The sequence below is a fragment of the Copadichromis virginalis genome, linkage group LG6, assembly GCF_057382275.1.
Source record: "Copadichromis virginalis isolate Kocher_CV1m ecotype Utaka linkage group LG6, C_Virginalis_male_GT1.1, whole genome shotgun sequence".
Lineage (NCBI taxonomy): Eukaryota > Metazoa > Chordata > Actinopteri > Cichliformes > Cichlidae > Copadichromis > Copadichromis virginalis.
The window spans coordinates 22,431,726-22,450,898 of NC_140623.1; the positions used below are offsets into that span (position 1 = coordinate 22,431,726).

The 19,173-nt window shown below is 37.7% G+C and overlaps 1 protein-coding gene and 1 long non-coding RNA gene across 2 annotated transcripts in view; one reads left to right on the forward strand and one right to left on the reverse strand.

Annotated features, from left to right (window-relative positions):
• Nucleotides 1–19,173, forward strand: part of LOC146707771 (uncharacterized) — a 331,445-nt gene that overhangs the window by 53,607 nt on the left and 258,665 nt on the right. The gene's annotated exons all lie outside the window — the stretch shown is intronic.
• The window catches only part of ctnna2 (catenin (cadherin-associated protein), alpha 2), a 373,909-nt gene that overhangs the window by 4,259 nt on the left and 350,477 nt on the right, over nt 1–19,173 (reverse strand). Inside the window, exon 17 of the mRNA XM_085459281.1 lies at nt 1,135–1,269. Coding sequence (XP_085315407.1) covers nt 1,135–1,269 — 135 coding nt within the window. The remainder of the gene's footprint in view (nt 1–1,134; nt 1,270–19,173) is intronic.

Below are 19,173 nucleotides of genomic sequence, written 5' to 3' on the forward strand. Positions count from 1 at the left end.
GGACTGGACTAGAAGTTAGTAAAAAACAGCGAAAAACTTTCAAAGCCTGGACAACTATTGTTTAAAACCAAAAATCACAATAACATTTGGCTCCTTGGAATCAAAATATGAAGAAATGAAGGGTGACTCAAGACTTTTGCACAGCAGTGTAGATACAACACCTAGAAGGTCTGTGCCGCAACCAGCAATTAGAGAGGATAAAAACACGGCTCTATATGACATCTTATTTTAGCAGTTCTTAATTAGCAGAGGCAGGGGTCAGGTGCACCTCTGTCTCCGTCTGTTTTGTTTGGCTGACATTTAAGGGTCGTGGCCAGTGGGCCTCCTCCTACATCACACTGAGACGAGTCAACAGTTTAGATTTAATGAGTGTGGACTCCAGCTGGCCACCATGAAAAGGTTAAAATCTCAGCGGGGCTTGCATATCTCATGTGAGACAAACATTAGAGTCCTGAGAAATTAACGCAGGATGCGGGGAAATCCAAAGCAAAGATAAAAGTCAAATTTGTTTTTAGTTGGCTCCATTGAAACAGATCTTTTATTTTTTTCCCCCTGATAATATCTAAATTCACAAAAACTGGTCAGTAAGGAGAACTGCAGGGCTCAACTTTAATAGTTTAAAATGTGTTTAAAGTCCACACATGCTGCACTAATGATGATAGAAGAGACTCGTATACCAGCTATTTTATAAGTTATACAAATGATACTGTTTAGAAAGGTTCATAAAATTGTGCATTGTTGTAGTTTTTGTATTAACTTCTATATTTCCATACACTGAAAAACATGGTGGATAAGAAGTTTAAGAACCTCATGAATATTAAATCCAAGCAACATGGAATAATTGTCTGATTTTGGTTGGAGCACTATTAGGAGTTCATGAGGCATGAACACTACAACTGGAAAAAAGCCCGTGGTGCATATTTCAGGTATTATTAGATGGCAATCGTTTTGAAATAATTGCATCAGCCATAATCTACATGACCCTTTATCTCATCTTCCAAGCTTCATTATGACCTTGAAAAAAAAGATTTGCCCATCCGCAGCACGGAGCATAAAAAAGGTCTTAAATGGATCAAGTCTAGTGAATCTACGCTTAAAGCGTGTCTACAACATCAGTGATAGTGAAGCACTTACCCCAGACACGATGAGCTCTCCACCCAGATTCTGGACCTCAGCTTTCACCTTGCTGCAGATGTTGAGCTGATGACAGTACAGGGCAATTCTCTGAAGGTAAGCCAGCAGATCCTGCTTGCATGCTGAATCAGGGCACTGAATGGAAAAGAGGTGCAAAGACACATGTAGTCTATATATGATCATGGCAATTAGACTTTAAATTAACAGCAACAAAACCCAACAGTTTTTACTTTTTCATCTTTAGCCTCCTCACACTGACAGCTGTGCATCATGATTCAGAAATTCTGCAATACAAATAAAGGGATGTGCCCTGAAATGTACACTGTTTTGATGAAATAGTTTCCAATGCAAAGGATATAAGCACAGAGAATTACATACATCTTCCTGCATCATCACAATGATGTGTAGTGACATGCAAATGTGATTATTGCATCTACAGTGGGGGAAATAATTATTTTATCCCCTGCTGAATCTGTGAGTTTGCTCACTTATAAAGAAATGAACAATGTCTAATTTTATAGTTTATTCAATGAGAGGAAAATCAATTTATAACTTTTGTTTTTTTGTTTCTTTCTGGAATTTTGTTTGATATTCTTTCTCCATTAAAATCAAACTATCACCTGTTAATTTCTTTGTAATGAGCAAACTTACAAATTCAGCAGGCGATCAAATAACTATTTCTCCCACTGTATGAAGTGAAATTTGTATACATGGCTGAAAATGTTTTTACATTTTGATCCAGTCAAAGCCATGGAAAATGGTCTTAGGACTTGTTTCAGACATTATTGCCAAAATCTAAGTCTATGCCTATCGCAGAACTACCATCTGGATTTAAAGGCGGTACGTTTTCCCCAAAAAATAATTCAGATCCAAGTCCTCCATCAAATTGGATTGTTATAATAGTCATGGTGTCTGAAGTTGAGCCGGTTTTAAAATATAACACCAAGAGAAACAATCCTAAACAAACCAAACAAAAAAATAGGAACAGCGGGGTTCCGGCGTTTTTGGTTGCTAATTACACATCTTTGCGCGAAGCACGAAGGCTGTTGCTCAATATTTTTTCCCCCATTGTTAGTTGCGAGTTGAGCTGCACTGCAGGGTGTCAAACACATTCATTTCACATGAAACAAGTTTGTCACAGCATGTTGCAGAAGAAGAAAGCAGATCAATCCACAATGAATGAACACAATATTTCAAAACCCAGAACAACTTGCTTCCACAGCAGCCTTTCTTCCCCTGTGGCCCACTTTTATATTATTTTTTTGAATCAGAAGTTCTGACCTGGTCCTGCTGGCCTTTGTGCTACTTCAACAGGAGAAAGACCAATCATACAGAGCAGCAAATGGACCAACAGGGAATAAGAGGACAGCCTCCTCAGGTATCCTACTATCACACAGTTTGCCCCTATTATTCCATCTGGAAGTCTTCCAGGAGTCAGCTATGGCCCACTAAGCTCCCAGTGGGTTAAGAACACTGCATCAGCTGCTTAAACACTGTGAGCATCATTTTGTAGCAGCACCTTTCTTCCAGCCATTAATATTAAACGGTCCTAACTAGGACATTCAGCACCACTGTGTGGGGAAATGCACAGCTCATTTCCTTGTCTTCTGGGCTCGGGTATATGGGGATGGCAAGTTAAACATCGAGCTGTGACATGAATATACCCCCTCCAGGACTTACAACTTTCCTGGCTTCCTGTTTCATCTCCTTCTACCTGAGACAAGGCCTCCTGGGCCAAGAAAAATTGCATCGACCGGCCCAAAGTGCCCTTCACTGATGCTCACAAATGGATAGCAAAAGTCTGTCTTTTGTCTTTGGTGAAATGTTTGGAGTTTTTTTCTCCTTTCCAACCTACAAATATAATTGCAAAAAGCAATTCAAGGCATAGTTACGGCGAGAGCAGGACTTTCAACAGCACAATAAAGCACCATCTTCCTCTCACTGAGTGCAGACTGAGGGCGAGCTGCTAGCTCATAAAGCAGCCAGTGAGGGTGAAGCGTCTCTTTGGGCATTATCACTGCACCGCCAGTCCTGGCTAGAATAACTGCTAACTGCACTTCGCACTGCTGGCACTTCACACTATTGCCCGAGGCAACTTTGATGCAGACGTGACACAATTGTTCCCTATTGTACAGTTGACTAATAGCCCAGTTCTTCCACAGATTCCCTGTTGATGTAAATAAATTGTATGGCCCATTACTTTGCCTGGCTCATTGAAGCCCTCTCTCTTTATAGCGAAATAGGATCCATTACTGTCTAGTCAGGAAACAACGTGCAGTGACAACTGGACTTTTTCGGCCTTCGCCAAACTCTCTCTGACCTTCTCTCTTCTTTCACTATTATATGAACATTTTATATTAGTGTCCAGAGGAACAAGAAAGAGAGTTCTTTTTTGTTTTTGCATAATTTGGCCCTAAATGAATAAAACATGCTCCAAATGGATAATTTAGCAAGATGATGTGAACTCTCTTGCTAAGATGAGGGCAACACCATCAGAGTGTGGCAGTCTGTCAAAACACAAGTCACACCTCACGCTGATGCTGCATTTATAAGCAGGCTTGGACTTTTTCTCCTAAATGATTCACTTTGTAAGAAGTAGTAATTAGTAATTAAAAACTGTTTCGCTCGCAGCCTGAGCTCTGTTGTGGTTTTGCCTTTATTGTAGCGTTTTGTTGTGCGTTAAATGGATAACAGTAGACGAAGACAAGGATGAAATCTGAAAAGGCTGACTTGAAGATGGTACGATGACAGATTCAAATAGAGCATGTTACACTCAGTTACACAATATGTCTTCTAGCTGACTGGACAGCTACAGTCTCTCTGATGGTAAACTGTCACTTGTCAGTTACGTCAAGATAGCTGGTAATCTTTCTATTTGCTCATTCAGTCTTTGCATCTCCACCAAAGGCCGAGCACTGTTGTGCTCTCATACATACTAAAATCACTTATTCTATTTTAGTGCATTCCTAATGCACCGCATCTTCTTTTTATGATTTATTCCATTATCTGGCATGTTGCACAGGAAAAGTCTTAAAAGATAAATTACTATTTCCCACCATCGACAAAATAAATAATTCAAGTGACCTTGAGTACCATTCATGATTTTTTAAAACATGTGACTATTGATTTACATCTAAAATGTGCAATTTCTGCCCAGAATTAAAATTATTATTAACTGAATCTTCTGCTCAGGTTGTGTCTTACCTATAAGAACTACAGACCCCCCCCCAAAAAAACAAAAACAAACTTATAATGTCAGATACATCCTCTTCACTTCACACACTTGCAATGTGGTCACATAATATTTTAGGTAAAAAAAGGATTTTAACAAATGATCAAACAAAGCACACGGAAGATCTTCCACACAGCTTTTCACTCGGCGACAGGGATGGTAGGTGGACTGGTTTTGATAGAGTGCTTTTCTACTCTACCTGAGCACTCTCCAAGCCACAATCATTCAAAGACATCTACTTTGTCTAATATTACACTGAATATGGGCACTGTATCACACTTACACTCTGTATGATGCTTTTCTAAGAATAGCTCCAACCTGAAGTTCTTACCATCTCAGGTGTGGTCATATTTTCTCAACTTGACATGCTACACAGAAATGTAAAGACACCTACGACAACTGTCAACACAGATACCAAGTACCTGCGCTGACAGAATGACTCGGCAATCAAAGTGTGCCTGCCTCAAGCCAAGTTATTCATACTGCTACATGTCACAGTTTTTCATAACGCTGTGCTCTGCGCTACACAAACTCCTAAAGATAAACTTGGTGGCGGTTGGTGTCATAAGAATCCTAACAGCGTGAGGAGTCCAAAGATGTGCTCGCTGAGATCTTCAAACCCCAGTTTCACTTCTTTTGCCGGGACATTCAAAGTCACCTGAAAAGCTGCTATGTTGTGACCCATTTATGTCCACAGAAGGCAGTCAACACTCGCTCCTCTGTCGAATGATAAAAACATTTGTGATCGGTCAGATGCATCTTTGAATTTGCCTCCAGAACTGTACATATAAGACACCATAACTTTGATCTTCTAGCTGTGTGGAACAACAGCTGGAAGGATCTCTGATGCTGTCCTCAGTCTCCATCAAGATGACGACACACCCACGGTTTTCCCTCAACTTTACTCGCTTTTCAGAACCTCAAATTACCTTTTGCTGCATTTCCAAACTCCATTTATCAGCTGCTGTTTGAGGTGACGGCTACTGCTTTTTGGTATTTATTAATTTGCGGCACATTCATGTTTAATGCTTTTCATTCATCAACTGCATTTATTATTCATGCGTAATTAGCATCTTTGTGGCGTTATTGTTGCGTCTGTGTTTGTTGTTGTTATAAATAAATGTTTCATATTTTCATCAGGTGCATCAGGTTCCTGTTTTCTTAAAAATACTTTCAGTTATGTCTTCTAAGCTCACTTCCTGTCTTTAAATGGGTATGCCTTGCGGAAACAGACACACTCTCTACTTTTAAGATTACATTTAAAAATTTCCTTTTTGATAAAGCTTATAATGATTGTTAGATCAGGTGACCCTGAATCCTCTCTTAGTTACGCTGCAATAAGCTGCCGGGAGCTTGAATATTTCATATTCACTCACTGTGTTTATATACCACTCTGTGTTTAATCGTTAGTTATTATTAATCTCTGGCTGTCTTACACAGCGTGTCTGTTCTCCATCCCCTCATCCCCAACCTGTTGCGGCAGATGGCTGCCCTTCCCTGTTCCTGGTTCTGCCGAAGGTTTCTTGCTGTTAAAAGGGAATTTTTCCTCCCCATTGTCACCAAGCGCTTGCTCCTTTGAGGCCATTTAATTGTTGGGGTTTTCTCTGTGTTATTTTAGAGTCTTTACCTCATAATACAAAGCACCTTGAGGCAACTGTTGCTGTGATTTGGCGCTATACAAAGAAAATTGAATTGAACTGAGTTGAATTATGTTAAACCGCGATCAAGCCTCAACGTCTGGCTGTGTTCACATAAGCTTTATTGTTGTGCAACAGTGGGACAACAATACCACTGTGCTATATTGGAAAATACACAGTTTTTGCTTGCCAACATGTGCATTCAGAGTACTGTTAAAAACACATAACACAAGCAAAAAGATGCTTCAAGAGAGAAAAAAATGCACATTTGGATTAGAGACACGGTTTGAGGAAAATCGGGGTGTTGGACGCTTAAACTGACAAACTAACAAATCAAGCACCATGAGAAAATGAAGAGGGAGAAATAGAGTCGAAAAAAAGACATTGCTGGAGTGAAATGGGGTGAAGTGCCTCTAGGGTTTTTTTCTATGTCATGTGCTGTGCTCAAACGACTATGAAAGTCCCCCACTTCCATATTGAATTGCCTTCTGCCTCACATGTGCTCATCAATAGGGCTGACGTGGAGTCATGGTGACAAGGTTTGCTACTTATGGGACCTGTCTGAATGCAGCGGAGAAGGCTTTACTTTTACTGTCATGCCACAGCGCTCTCGACAAGCACCGGTTACTGACTACAATGTGCGAATGCAATACACTTGTCTTTATCCACAACAATAAAGGTCATTTGATTTGTTGTGTAATTCCATTAAGATGCTTGATATAAGCAAACTTTTCAGCTTTTAACTTTTATTAACTCACTCCGATTACTAGATGGCATGGCAGCAAATGGACCGAGTGCCCACATTCAGAATAAATACATGCTGGAAATGAAAAGGTCCTCAAGTCCCACTTTATTTTCAGTACACAGTGCTGATGTCCCTGGAAGCGTAGCAGAAGGTTCTGAATATTCAATAAACACTGGTCTAGGAAACATTTAAGTGAGAATTAAAAATGGCAAGCCACCTGCTCTTTTCATTACGGCAACTGTTGATTCAGACACAGGCTCTGGAAGTGATTTGCCATGTGACAGATTCACTCCTACCTAAACCCTGTTAAACACTGATCATCACTTGGCAGTCTACGAGCCAAGAAGTGAATACAAAGGCACACAAATACAAATCCGTGCTTCTTTTGTAGTCTCTGTCCCAGATATTTCTCTCAACAGCATACGCGGCACCAAACAGAGGCAAATGTTTTCACACATGGAAACATGCAAAAGAGCCTGAAACTTTGTTCTGTAGTGCAATATGGTCTGGAGAGCAGGATAGTGTGACACGAGCAGAAAAGTGCCAGCTTTGACTAAAGATTCCTTCTGGGCCGCTGAAAGCTTAACATACTCTGCAGCCTTAAAAACTAGTGGGCATTCTGTGCTGTGGTAGGAGCAGAAGGCTTGTTGATATATTGTTGTGAAATCACATATTGTCACAAGAAGGCACAAGATAAAGAACATTTAAAAGAGTTGGTCAAAATCCTCTTTGGTTGAATCCACATCCAAGGAAAAATGTTACAAAGGTTATTTCTTTTCTCCTTTTTTTGGTCTTTTTTAAGATGTCGGACATCTAAATAGCTTTTCAGCATATTTTAATTTTCCAGAAGGTTAGGTCATAGGCCACAACAAAAGGGTTTTCTCATTTAAAGACCTTTGGTACTAAAAGTCTGCAAAGAAAATATCTCCACACCATTACATCAGCATCACCAGCCTGAGCTGCTGACTCTCTCGTTCATCATCTGAATGCTGCAGCAGAAATCAAGACTCATCAGATGAGGCAACTTTTTTCCAGTCTTCCATTGTCCAGTTTGGTGAGCCTGTGTGTAGCCTCAACTTACTGTTCTTAGCTGGAGTGGCAGCCAGTGTGCCCTTCTGCTGCTGTAGCACATCCTTTTCAAGGTTCAATGTGTATTTCAGAGATGCTCTTCTGAATACCTTGGTTGTAGTGACTGGTTATTTTGTTACTTTTGCCTTCCTATCAACTCAGAGCAGTCCGATTATTCTCCTCCAACCTCTGGCATCAACAAAACATTTTCACCCAGAGACTTGCTGCTCCTTAGATATTTTCTGGGGGAGCAGCAGTAAATATCTTATAGATCATTCCCTATAAACCCTAGAGACGGTTGTGTGGGAAAATCCCAGTAGATCAGCAGTTTCTGAAATACTCAGACCCTCTCGCCTGACACCAACAACCATGCGACATTTAAAGGCATTGAAATCACCTTCTGCAAATCCCTCTCTGATGCTCCGTTTCAACTTCAAAGCTTGTCTTGACCTTGCCTAAACATACTGAGCTGCTACCATGGGACTAGCTGATCAGATATTGACATTAACAAGCAACTGGACAATAAAATGAACAACAAAGTGAATAAAGTTGAATAATACATAATATAGTGGTTAGTGAGTGTATGTGGCAATGTTATCTGGTCAGTTTTCATGGATGTACACACTTATTATGCATATAACATATAAAATAAACTTTAAGTATAGAGATTATACTTATAAAAACCTTGTGCTTTTCACTAACGTGGCTGTGTGTGATGATGCATGACGCTTTATGGAGGCTTCAGAAAAAGATTTCACTCTAAAATTTAGCTTCATTTCTTCAGCTAAGCAGCAATGGATGGAAGCCCAGTGTGTGTTAGTGAAACCAACAATAACTAGAAAAATTTGCATTTCCTGCGAAAATGCAGTGTGGATGCTTAAAGCTGAAGCTGTATGCAAAAAGTAGCTGAAAAAGCTGAAAAGTTGCAGAAATTGTAAAAACTTTGCAGAAGCAAAAGAAGTTTGCTAAAATGGAATAACTTAGCAGAACTGCAATATCTTAGAGGAAACATAATACTTGGCAGAAATACAATAGCATAGCAGAATTTAGCAGAAATATTGTAACTTACCAGAAACATGATAACTTCTCAAAAATACAAGAATTTAGGAGAAATAGTATAAGATAACAGAAAGAATATATTTAGCCAAAAATACTTAAACATTACAGAAACACTATGATTTAGAAAAATAGTACAACAGAGCAGAAATATTGTGATTTACCAGAGACACTGTGATGAACTATGAATATTGTAATTTTAAATTGAGACTATGTTTTAGCACAAATATTATAATTTGGCAGAAATACTATAATTTAGCAGAAATACTATATTAAGCACAAATCCTATAAAAAGCAGAAATGGTATGATTAAGCACAAATACTACATTTAGTAGAAATACTTTGTTTTAGCACAAATCCCATAAAAAGCAGAAATACTGTACTATGATTTAGTAGAAAAACTATAATTAATCAGAAATACTAAATTTAGCAGAAATACTATATTAAGCACAAATACTATGAAAAGCAGAAATAGTATGATTAAGCATAAATACTACATTTAGCAGAAATACTATATTAAGCACAAATCCTATAAAAGCAGAAATAGTATATTAAGCACAAATCTTATAAAATAGCAGAAATAGTATGATTTAGCACAATAGTAATAAGTTAAACAGAAAAATTGGAAAAGCAAAATGGACAGCTGAAAAAATGCTGAACATGCTGAGGGTCCCTCAAATATACTTGTTAAATGACAAAAATCTGCAAAAAAATTTATTACAGCCACACAATCACAAATATGTACACATGAGGAAACACACATGCACAGAGAGACCCACACACAAGATCCAATTCAGTCAACCAGTCTAAATATATTGAATTTAAATCTTAGAATGAGATCATCCCATTAAAAGCCTTTCTCTCTCTCTCTCTCTCTCTCTCTCTCTGTCACACACACACACACACACACACACACACACACACACACACACACACACAGGGAGAGAGAAGTAAGTTTCTAGGTCAGCCTGGGAGCTGGTGAATTTGAATCCACCAATCAGAGAGGCTGTGCACTTTTCCCCACCAAAACAGGTGCATCTGTTTACACACGCAGCAGCACAGAGAGACACAGGATTTTAGCAGTCTATTTCTCATAGTGACGACTCCCCTCAAACAAATGACCGTAATTTCCTAACCGTAGGGGCTAGAACGGTCATTCTTACACCGTTTTGTTCAGAAGAGATGGGGGAATCTTCAAGTGTTGACAATTTAATATTAAAATATGAATTTTTAGAGATATATGACATGGATGACTTGTTGACTTAGAAGCCACGAATTCCCCAATATGCAAATTTGAATACCTGGAGCCCACATACATGATTGGCTGGCTGGGAAGCTGTGCAGGCCCTGATTTGTGGATTTGAATTCCTCAGCCCTCAGATATGATTGGCTGGCTTAGAAGCCATGAAGGCCCCAATATGCAAATTTGAATGCCTCAGGACACATATATGATTGGCTGGGAAGCCGTGCAGGCCCTGATTTGAAAATTTGAATTTCTCAGTCCTCACAGAGGATTGGCTGCCTGGGGACCTGGCAGAAATATATAGAAATACTATGATTAAGCATAAATACTACATTTAGTAGAAATACTATGTTTTAGCACAAATACTATAAAAAGCAGAAATACTATAATTTAGCAGAAATACTATATTAAGCACAAATCCTATAAAAAGCAGAAATAGGATGATTAAGCATAAACACTACATTTAGTAGAAATACTATGTTTGAGCAAAAATCCTATAAAAAGCAGAAATACTATATTAGGTACAAATCTTATAAAAAGCAGAAATACTATATTAGGCACAAATCCTATAAAAAGCAGAAATACTATATTAGGCACAAATAGTATAAAAAGCAGAAATACTATAATTTAGCAGAAATACTATGTTTGGCACAAATCCTATAAAAATAATAAATACTATAATTTAGCAGGAATACTATATTAGGCACAAATCTTATGAAAAGCAGAAATAGTATGATTTAGCAGAAATACTGTATTTAGCAAAAGTACCGAAAAGTACCAGAAATACTATGATTTAGCAGAATAGTAATAACTTACAAAATTACAAATATGGAGGCATATTGAAACACAAATGCACAGAGGGACACACAAACACAGGCTCTAATCCAGTCAACCAGTCTAACTATATTCAATTTAAATCCTACAATGACATGCTGCCAAATAAGGGCAGGGTCCTCTCTCTCCCACTAAACACACACACACACAGACACACACACACACACACACACACACAGAGGGAGAGAGCTGCCGAATTTAAATCCACCAATCAGAGTGGCTGTTTACGTTTTCCCGCCAAAACAGGTGCATCTTTTTACACACGCAGCAGCACAGAGAGGCACAGGATTATTGCAGCCTATTTCTCATAGTGAGGACTCCCCTCAAACAAATGACCATAATTTCCTAACCGTAGGGGCTAGAGCGGTCATTCTTACACTGTTTTGTTCAGAAGAGATGGGGGAATCTTCCAGTGTTAACAATTTATCATTAAAATGTGAATTTTTAGAGATATATGACATGGATGACTTGTTGACTTAGAAGCCACGAATTCCCCAATATGCAAATATGAATGCCTGAGACCACATATATGATTGGCTGGCTGGGAAGCCATGCAGGCCCTGATTTGTGGATTTGAATTCCTCAGCCCTCAGATATGATTGGCTGGCTTAGAAGCCACGAAGGCCCCAATATGCAAATTTGAATGCCTCAGGACACTTATTTGATTGGCTGGGAAACTGTGCAGGCCCTGATTTGAAAATTTGAATGTCTCAGTCCTCACAGAGGATTGGCTGCCTGGGGACCTGGCAGAAATATATAGAAATACTATTATTAAGCATAAATACTACATTTAGTAGAAATACTATGTTTTAGCACAAATATTATAAAAAGCAGAAAAACTATAATTTAGCAGAAATACTATATTAAGCACAAATCCTATAAAAAGCAGAAATACTATAATTTAGAACAAATAGTATAAAAAGCAGAAATACTATAATTTAGCAGAAATACTATGTTAAGCACAAATCCTATAAAAAGCAGAAATACTATAATTTAGCAGAAATACTATGTTAGGCACAAATCCTATAAAAAGCAGAAATACTATAATTTAGCAGAAATACTATATTAGGCATAAATCCTATGAAAAGCAGAAATAGTATGATTTAGCAGAATAGTAAAAACTTATTGAAACACAAATGCACAGAGGGACACACAAACACAGGCTCTAATCCAGTCAACCAGTCTAACTATGTTCAATTTAAATCCTACAATGACATGCTGTCAAATAAGGGCAGGGTCCTCTCTCTCCCACTAAACACACACACACACACACACACACACACACACACACACACACACACAGGGAGAGAGGACTAAGTTTCTAGGTCAGCCTGGGAGCTGCTGAATTTGAATCCACCAATCAGAGAGGCTGTTTACGTTTTCCCGCCAAAACAGGTGCATCTTTTTACACACGCAGCACAGAGACATAGACCTGCTTCTTTCAGTTTATTTCACATAGTGAGGATTCCCCTCAAACAAATGACCATAATTTCCTAACCATAGGGGCTAGAGCGGTCATTCTTACACCGTTTTGTTCAGAAGAGATGGGGGAATCTTCAAGTGTTGACAATTTATCATTAAAATATGAATTTTTAGAGATATATGACATGGATGACTTGTTGACTTAGAAGCCACGAATTCCCCAATATGCAAATTTGAATACCTGGAGCCCACATACATGATTGGCTGGCTGGGAAGCTGTGCAGGCCCTGATTTGTGGATTTGAATTCCTCAGCCCTCAGATATGATTGGTTGGCTTAGAAGCCATGAAGGCCCCAATATGCAAATTTGAATGCCTCAGGACACATATATGATTGGCTGGGAAGCCGTGCAGGCCCTGATTTGAAAATTTGAATTTCTCAGTCCTCACAGAGGATTGGCTGCCTGGGGACCTGGCAGAAATATATAGAAATACTATGATTAAGCATAAATACTACATTTAGTAGAAATACTATGTTTTAGCACAAATACTATAAAAAGCAGAAATACTATAATTTAGCAGAAATACTATATTAAGCACAAATCCTATAAAAAGCAGAAATAGGATGATTAAGCATAAACACTACATTTAGTAGAAATACTATGTTTGAGCAAAAATCCTATAAAAAGCAGAAATACTATATTAGGCACAAATCCGATAAAAAGCAGAAATAGTATGATTAAGCATAAATACTACATTTAGTAGAAATACTATGTTTTAGCACAAATAGTATAAAAAGCAGAAATACTGTAATTTAGCAGAAATACTATATTGGGCACAAATCTTATAAAATAGCAGAAATAGTATTATTTAGCACAATAGTAATAAGTTAAACAGAAAAATTGGAAAAGCAAAATGGACAGCTGAAAAAATGCTGAACATGCTGAGGGTCCCTCAAATATACTTGTTAAATGAAAAAAATCAGCAAAAAAATGCACAGGGAGAGAGAAGTAAGTTTCTAGGTCAGCCTGGGAGCTGCTGAATTTGAATCCACCAATCAGAGAGCCTGTGTACTTTTTCCCGCCAAAACAGGTGCCTCTTTTTACACACGCAGCACAGAGAGGCACAGGATTATTGCAGCCTATTTCTCATAGTGAGGACTCCCCTCAAACAAATGACCATAATTTCCAAACCGTAGGGGCTAGAGCGGTCATTCTTACACCGTTTTGTTCAGAAGAGATGGGGGAATCTTCCAGTGTTTACAATTTATCATTAAAATATGAATTATTAAAGATATTTGACTTGTAATGCACCATAACTGAGTAGAGCGAAGCAAAAACTGCCTTGACTTGCCCTCAAACAACGCTTTCTAACTCGAAATCTATTTGGAGTATCGATATCATTCTTTCACCGTAAGAGACAGCAGGCTTTGGTGAACAATCATGGAAATTTTCAGGTCTCTGTGGAAATCCAACAAAAAGTTATGACGAGAGAAAAAAGTGGTTCATTTCCACAGTTTGAAATCTGAAGAAATCTGAGCGAAGGACGAATTTCCTACCCTCAAACAAGTCCAACTCATTTCAGAACGGTAATAGGTGAGAAAGAAATTCTTGAATTGTGAGCGTCAGGGGTGTCTGAAGATATTCGGGGACAAGCCTCATGTCTTAACTTTGCTTCGTTAAGGAGATATGACGATTCGAATATGCCTCTCATTACAGAAATCCAGCGGTGATTTTGAACAAGCTCTCCATTCACTTTATATGGAGAGTTTTCTGACCTTGTGTTAGTCTGAGGAGATTTGCAAAAATTCTATAAATCCCACAACAATGATGGTGACATTTTCTGAAAGCCAGCAAAAATACCTACGTTTTGATGTATAATTTGTGGAAGTTGAGTGAAAATTGAGCAAGTAGCAGGAAGTTGTTCGGACATGAAGTGAAAATTGCAAAACCTTCAGTGGCACACTGGAAGCCAAGAGCATAGCAACCATAACAACACATGTATTTTGTGAAAAATCACAATTTTGCAACTCAAAACTTTAAGAGGCATAAAAGTAAAACAGTAAAACATTTGAAAAAGCTGAATCATACCTGAATAGCCCAATAATTTGTGAACATTTTAAAGTTTGAATGGTTGTTCTAGGTGAAAATATGAGGAAGTAGTTAAGTTTCAAAAACAAGCAAATTTTAGCAGAATTGCTGAAGTTTCCCATTCATTTCAATGGGACAAATTAAAGGAAAAAAGCTTAATATTTTAAAAAGTATAATAGTTAAAAATAGCAAAAATCGTAGCAGGAATTAGCAAAAATAGCTGAATAGTTTAAAATTTGAACGGTGAAAATCGGCTGAAAATTGTGGAAGTAGTTTAACGGCGAAAAGTGTACGGAAGCAACTAGAATAATAATAATAACTAGAAAAATTTGCATTTCCTGCGAAAATGCAGTGTGGATGCTTAAAGCTGAAGCTGTATGCAAAAACTAGCTGAAAAAGCTGAAAAGTTGCAGAAATTGTAAAAACTTTGAAGAGGCAAAAGAAGTTTGCTAAAATGGAATAACTTAGCAGAACTGCAATATCTTAGAGGAAACATAATACTTGGCAGAAATACAATAGCATAGCAGAATTTAGCAGAAATATTGTAACTTACCAGAAACATGATAACTTCTCAAAAATACAAGAATTTAGGAGAAATAGTATAAGATAACAGAAAGAATATATTTAGCCAAAAATACTTAAACATTACAGAAACACTATGATTTAGAAAAATAGTACAACAGAGCAGAAATATTGTGATTTACCAGAGACACTGTGATGAACTATGAATATTGTAATTTTAAATTAAGACTATGTTTTAGCACAAATATTATAATTTGGCAGAAATACTATAATTTAGCACAAATACTATAAAAAGCAGAAATACTATAATTTAGCAGAAATACTATATTAAGCACAAACCCTATAAAAAGCAGAAATACTGTACTATGATTTGGTAGAAAAAACTATAATTAATCAGAAATACTATATTTGGCAGAAATACGGTATTTGGCACAAATCTTATAAAATAGCAGAAATAGTATGATTTAGCACAATAGTAATAACTTAAACAGAAAAATTGGAAAAGCAAAAATGGACAGCTGAAAAAATGATGAACATGCTGAAGGTCCCTCAACTATACTTGTTAAATGAAAAAAATCAGCAAAAAAATCTATAACAGCCACACAATCACAAATATGTACACATAAGAAAACACACATGCACAGAGAGACACACACACAAGATCCAATTCAGTCAACCAGTCTAAATATATTGAATTTGAATCTTAGAATGAGATCATCCCATTAAAAGCCTTTCTCTCTCTCTCTCTCTCTCTCTCTCTGTCACACACACACACACACACACACACACACACACACACACACACACACACAGGGAGAGAAAAGTGAGTTTCTAGGTCAGCCTGGGAGCTGCTGAATTTGAATCCACCAATCAGAGAGCCTGTGCACTCTTTCCCTCCAAAACAGGTGCATCCTTTTTACACACGCAGCACAGAGAGACACAGGATCATTGCAGTCTATTTCTCATAATGACGACTCCCCTCAAACAAATGACCATAATTTCCTAACAGTAGGGGCTAGAGCGGTCATTCTTACACCGTTTTGTTCAGAAGAGATGGGGGAATCTTCCAGTGTTAACAATTTATCATTAAAATGTGAATTTTTAGAGCTATACGACATGGATGACTTGTTGACTTAGAAGCCACGAATTCCCCCAATATGCAAATTTGAATGCCTGAGGCCACATATATGATTGGCTGCCTGGGAAGCCGTGCAGGCCCTGATTTGTGGATTTGAATTCCTCAGCCCTCAGATATGATTGGCTGGCTTAGAAGCCATGAAGGCCCCAATATGCAAATTTGAATGCCTCAGGACACATATATGATTGGCTGGGAAACCGTGCAGGCCCTGATTTGAAAATTTGAATGTCTAAGTCCTCACAGAGGATTGGCTGCCTGGGGACCTGGCAGAAATATATAGAAATACTATGATTAAGCATAAATACTACATTTAGTAGAAATACTATGTTTTAGCACAAATACTATAAAAAGCAGAAATACTATAATTTAGCAGAAATACTATATTAAGCACAAATCCTATAAAAAGCAGAAATACTATATTAGGCACAAATACTATAAAAAGCAGAAATAGTATGATTAAGCATAAATACTACATTTAGTAGAAATACTATGTTTTAGCACAAATAGTATAAAAAGCAGAAATATTATAATTTAGCACAAATAGTATAAAAAGCAGAAATATTATAATTTAGCACAAATAGTATAAACATCAGAAATACTACATTTAGTAGAAATACTATGTTTTAGCACAAATAGTATAATAAAGCAGAAATACTATAATTTAGCAGAAATACTGTATTTAGCACAAGTACCGAAAAGTACCAGAAATACTACGATTTAGCAGAATAGCAATAACTTACAAAATTACAAATATGGAGGCATATTGAAACAGAAATGCAGAGAGGGACACACAAACACAGGCTCTAATCCAGTCAACCAGTCTAACTATATTCAATTTAAATCCTACAATGACATGCTGCCAAATAAGGGCAGGGTCCTCTCTCTCCCACTAAACACACACACACACACACACACACACACACACACACACACAGAGGGAGAGAGCTGCCGAATTTAAATCCACCAATCAGAGTGGCTGTTTACGTTTTCCCGCCAAAACAGGTGCATCTTTTTACACACGCAGCAGCACAGAGAGGCACAGGATTATTGCAGCCTATTTCTCATAGTGAGGACTCCCCTCAAACAAATGACCATAATTTCCTAACCGTAGGGGCTAGAGCGGTCATTCTTACACTGTTTTGTTCAGAAGAGATGGGGGAATCTTCCAGTGTTTACAATTTATCATTAAAATGTGAATTTTTAGAGATATATGACATGGATGACTTGTTGACTTAGAAGCCACGAATTCCCCAATATGCAAATATGAATGCCTGAGACCACATATATGATTGGCTGGCTGGGAAGCCGTGCAGGCCCTGATTTGTGGATTTGAATTCCTCAGCCCTCAGATATGATTGGCTGGCTTAGAAGCCATGAAGGCCCCAATATGCAAATTTGAATGCCTCAGGACACATATATGATTGGCTGGGAAGCCGTGCAGGCCCTGATTTGAAAATTTGAATTTCTCAGTCCTCACAGAGGATTGGCTGCCTGGGGACCTGGCAGAAATATATAGAAATACTATGATTAAGCATAAATACTACATTTAGTAGAAATACTATGTTTTAGCACAAATACTATAATTTAGCAGAAATACTATATTAAGCACAAATCCTATAAAAAGCAGAAATAGGATGATTAAGCATAAACACTACATTTAGTAGAAATACTATGTTTGAGCAAAAATCCTATAAAAAGCAGAAATACTATATTAGGCACAAATCCCATAAAAAGCAGAAATAGTATGATTAAGCATAAATACTACATTTAGTAGAAATACTATGTTTTAGCACAAATAGTATAAAAAGCAGAAATATTGTAATTTAGCAGAAATACTATATTAGGCACAAATCTTATAAAATAGCAGAAATAGTATTATTTAGCACAATAGTAATAAGTTAAACAGAAAAATTGGAAAAGCAAAATGGACAGCTGAAAAAATGCTGAACATGCTGAGGGTCCCTCAAATATACTTGTTAAATGAAAAAAATCAGCAAAAAAATGCACAGGGAGAGAGAAGTAAGTTTCTAGGTCAGCCTGGGAGCTGCTGAATTTGAATCCACCAATCAGAGAGCCTGTGTACTTTTTCCCGCCAAAACATGTGCCTCTTTTTACACACGCAGCACAGAGAGGCACAGGATTATTGCAGCCTATTTCTCATAGTGAGGACTCCCCTCAAACAAATGACCATAATTTCCAAACCGTAGGGGCTAGAGCGGTCATTCTTACACCGTTTTGTTCAGAAGAGATGGGGGAATCTTCCAGTGTTTACAATTTATCATTAAAATATGAATTATTAAAGATATTTGACTTGTAATGCACCATAACTGAGTAGAGCGAAGCAAAAACTGCCTTGACTTGCCCTCAAACAACGCTTTCTAACTCGAAATCTATTTGGAGTATCGATATCATTCTTTCACCGTAAGAGACAGCAGGCTTTGGTGAACAATCATGGAAATTTTCAGGTCTCTGTGGAAATCCAACAAAAAGTTATGACGAGAGAAAAAAGTGGTTCATTTCCACAGTTTGAAATCTGAAGAAATCTGAGCGAAGGACGAATTTCCTACCCTCAAACAAGTCCAACTCATTTCAGAACGGTAATAGGTGAGAAAGAAATTCTTGAATTGTGAGCGTCAGGGGTGTCTGAAGATATTCGGGGACAAGCCTCATGTCTTAACTTTGCTTCGTTAAGGAGATATGACGATTCGAATATGCCTCTCATTACAGAAATCCAGCGGTGATTTTGAACAAGCTCTCCATTCACTTTATATGGAGAGTTTTCTGACCTTGTGTTAGTCTGAGGAGATTTGCAAAAATTCTATAAATCCCACAACAATGATGGTGACATTTTCTGAAAGCCAGCAAAAATACCTACGTTTTGATGTATAATTTGTGGAAGTTGAGTGAAAATTGAGCAAGTAGCAGGAAGTTGTTCGGACATGAAGTGAAAATTGCAAAACCTTCAGTGGCACACTGGAAGCCAAGAGCATAGCAACCATAACAACACATGTATTTTGTGAAAAATCACAATTTTGCAACTCAAAACTTTAAGAG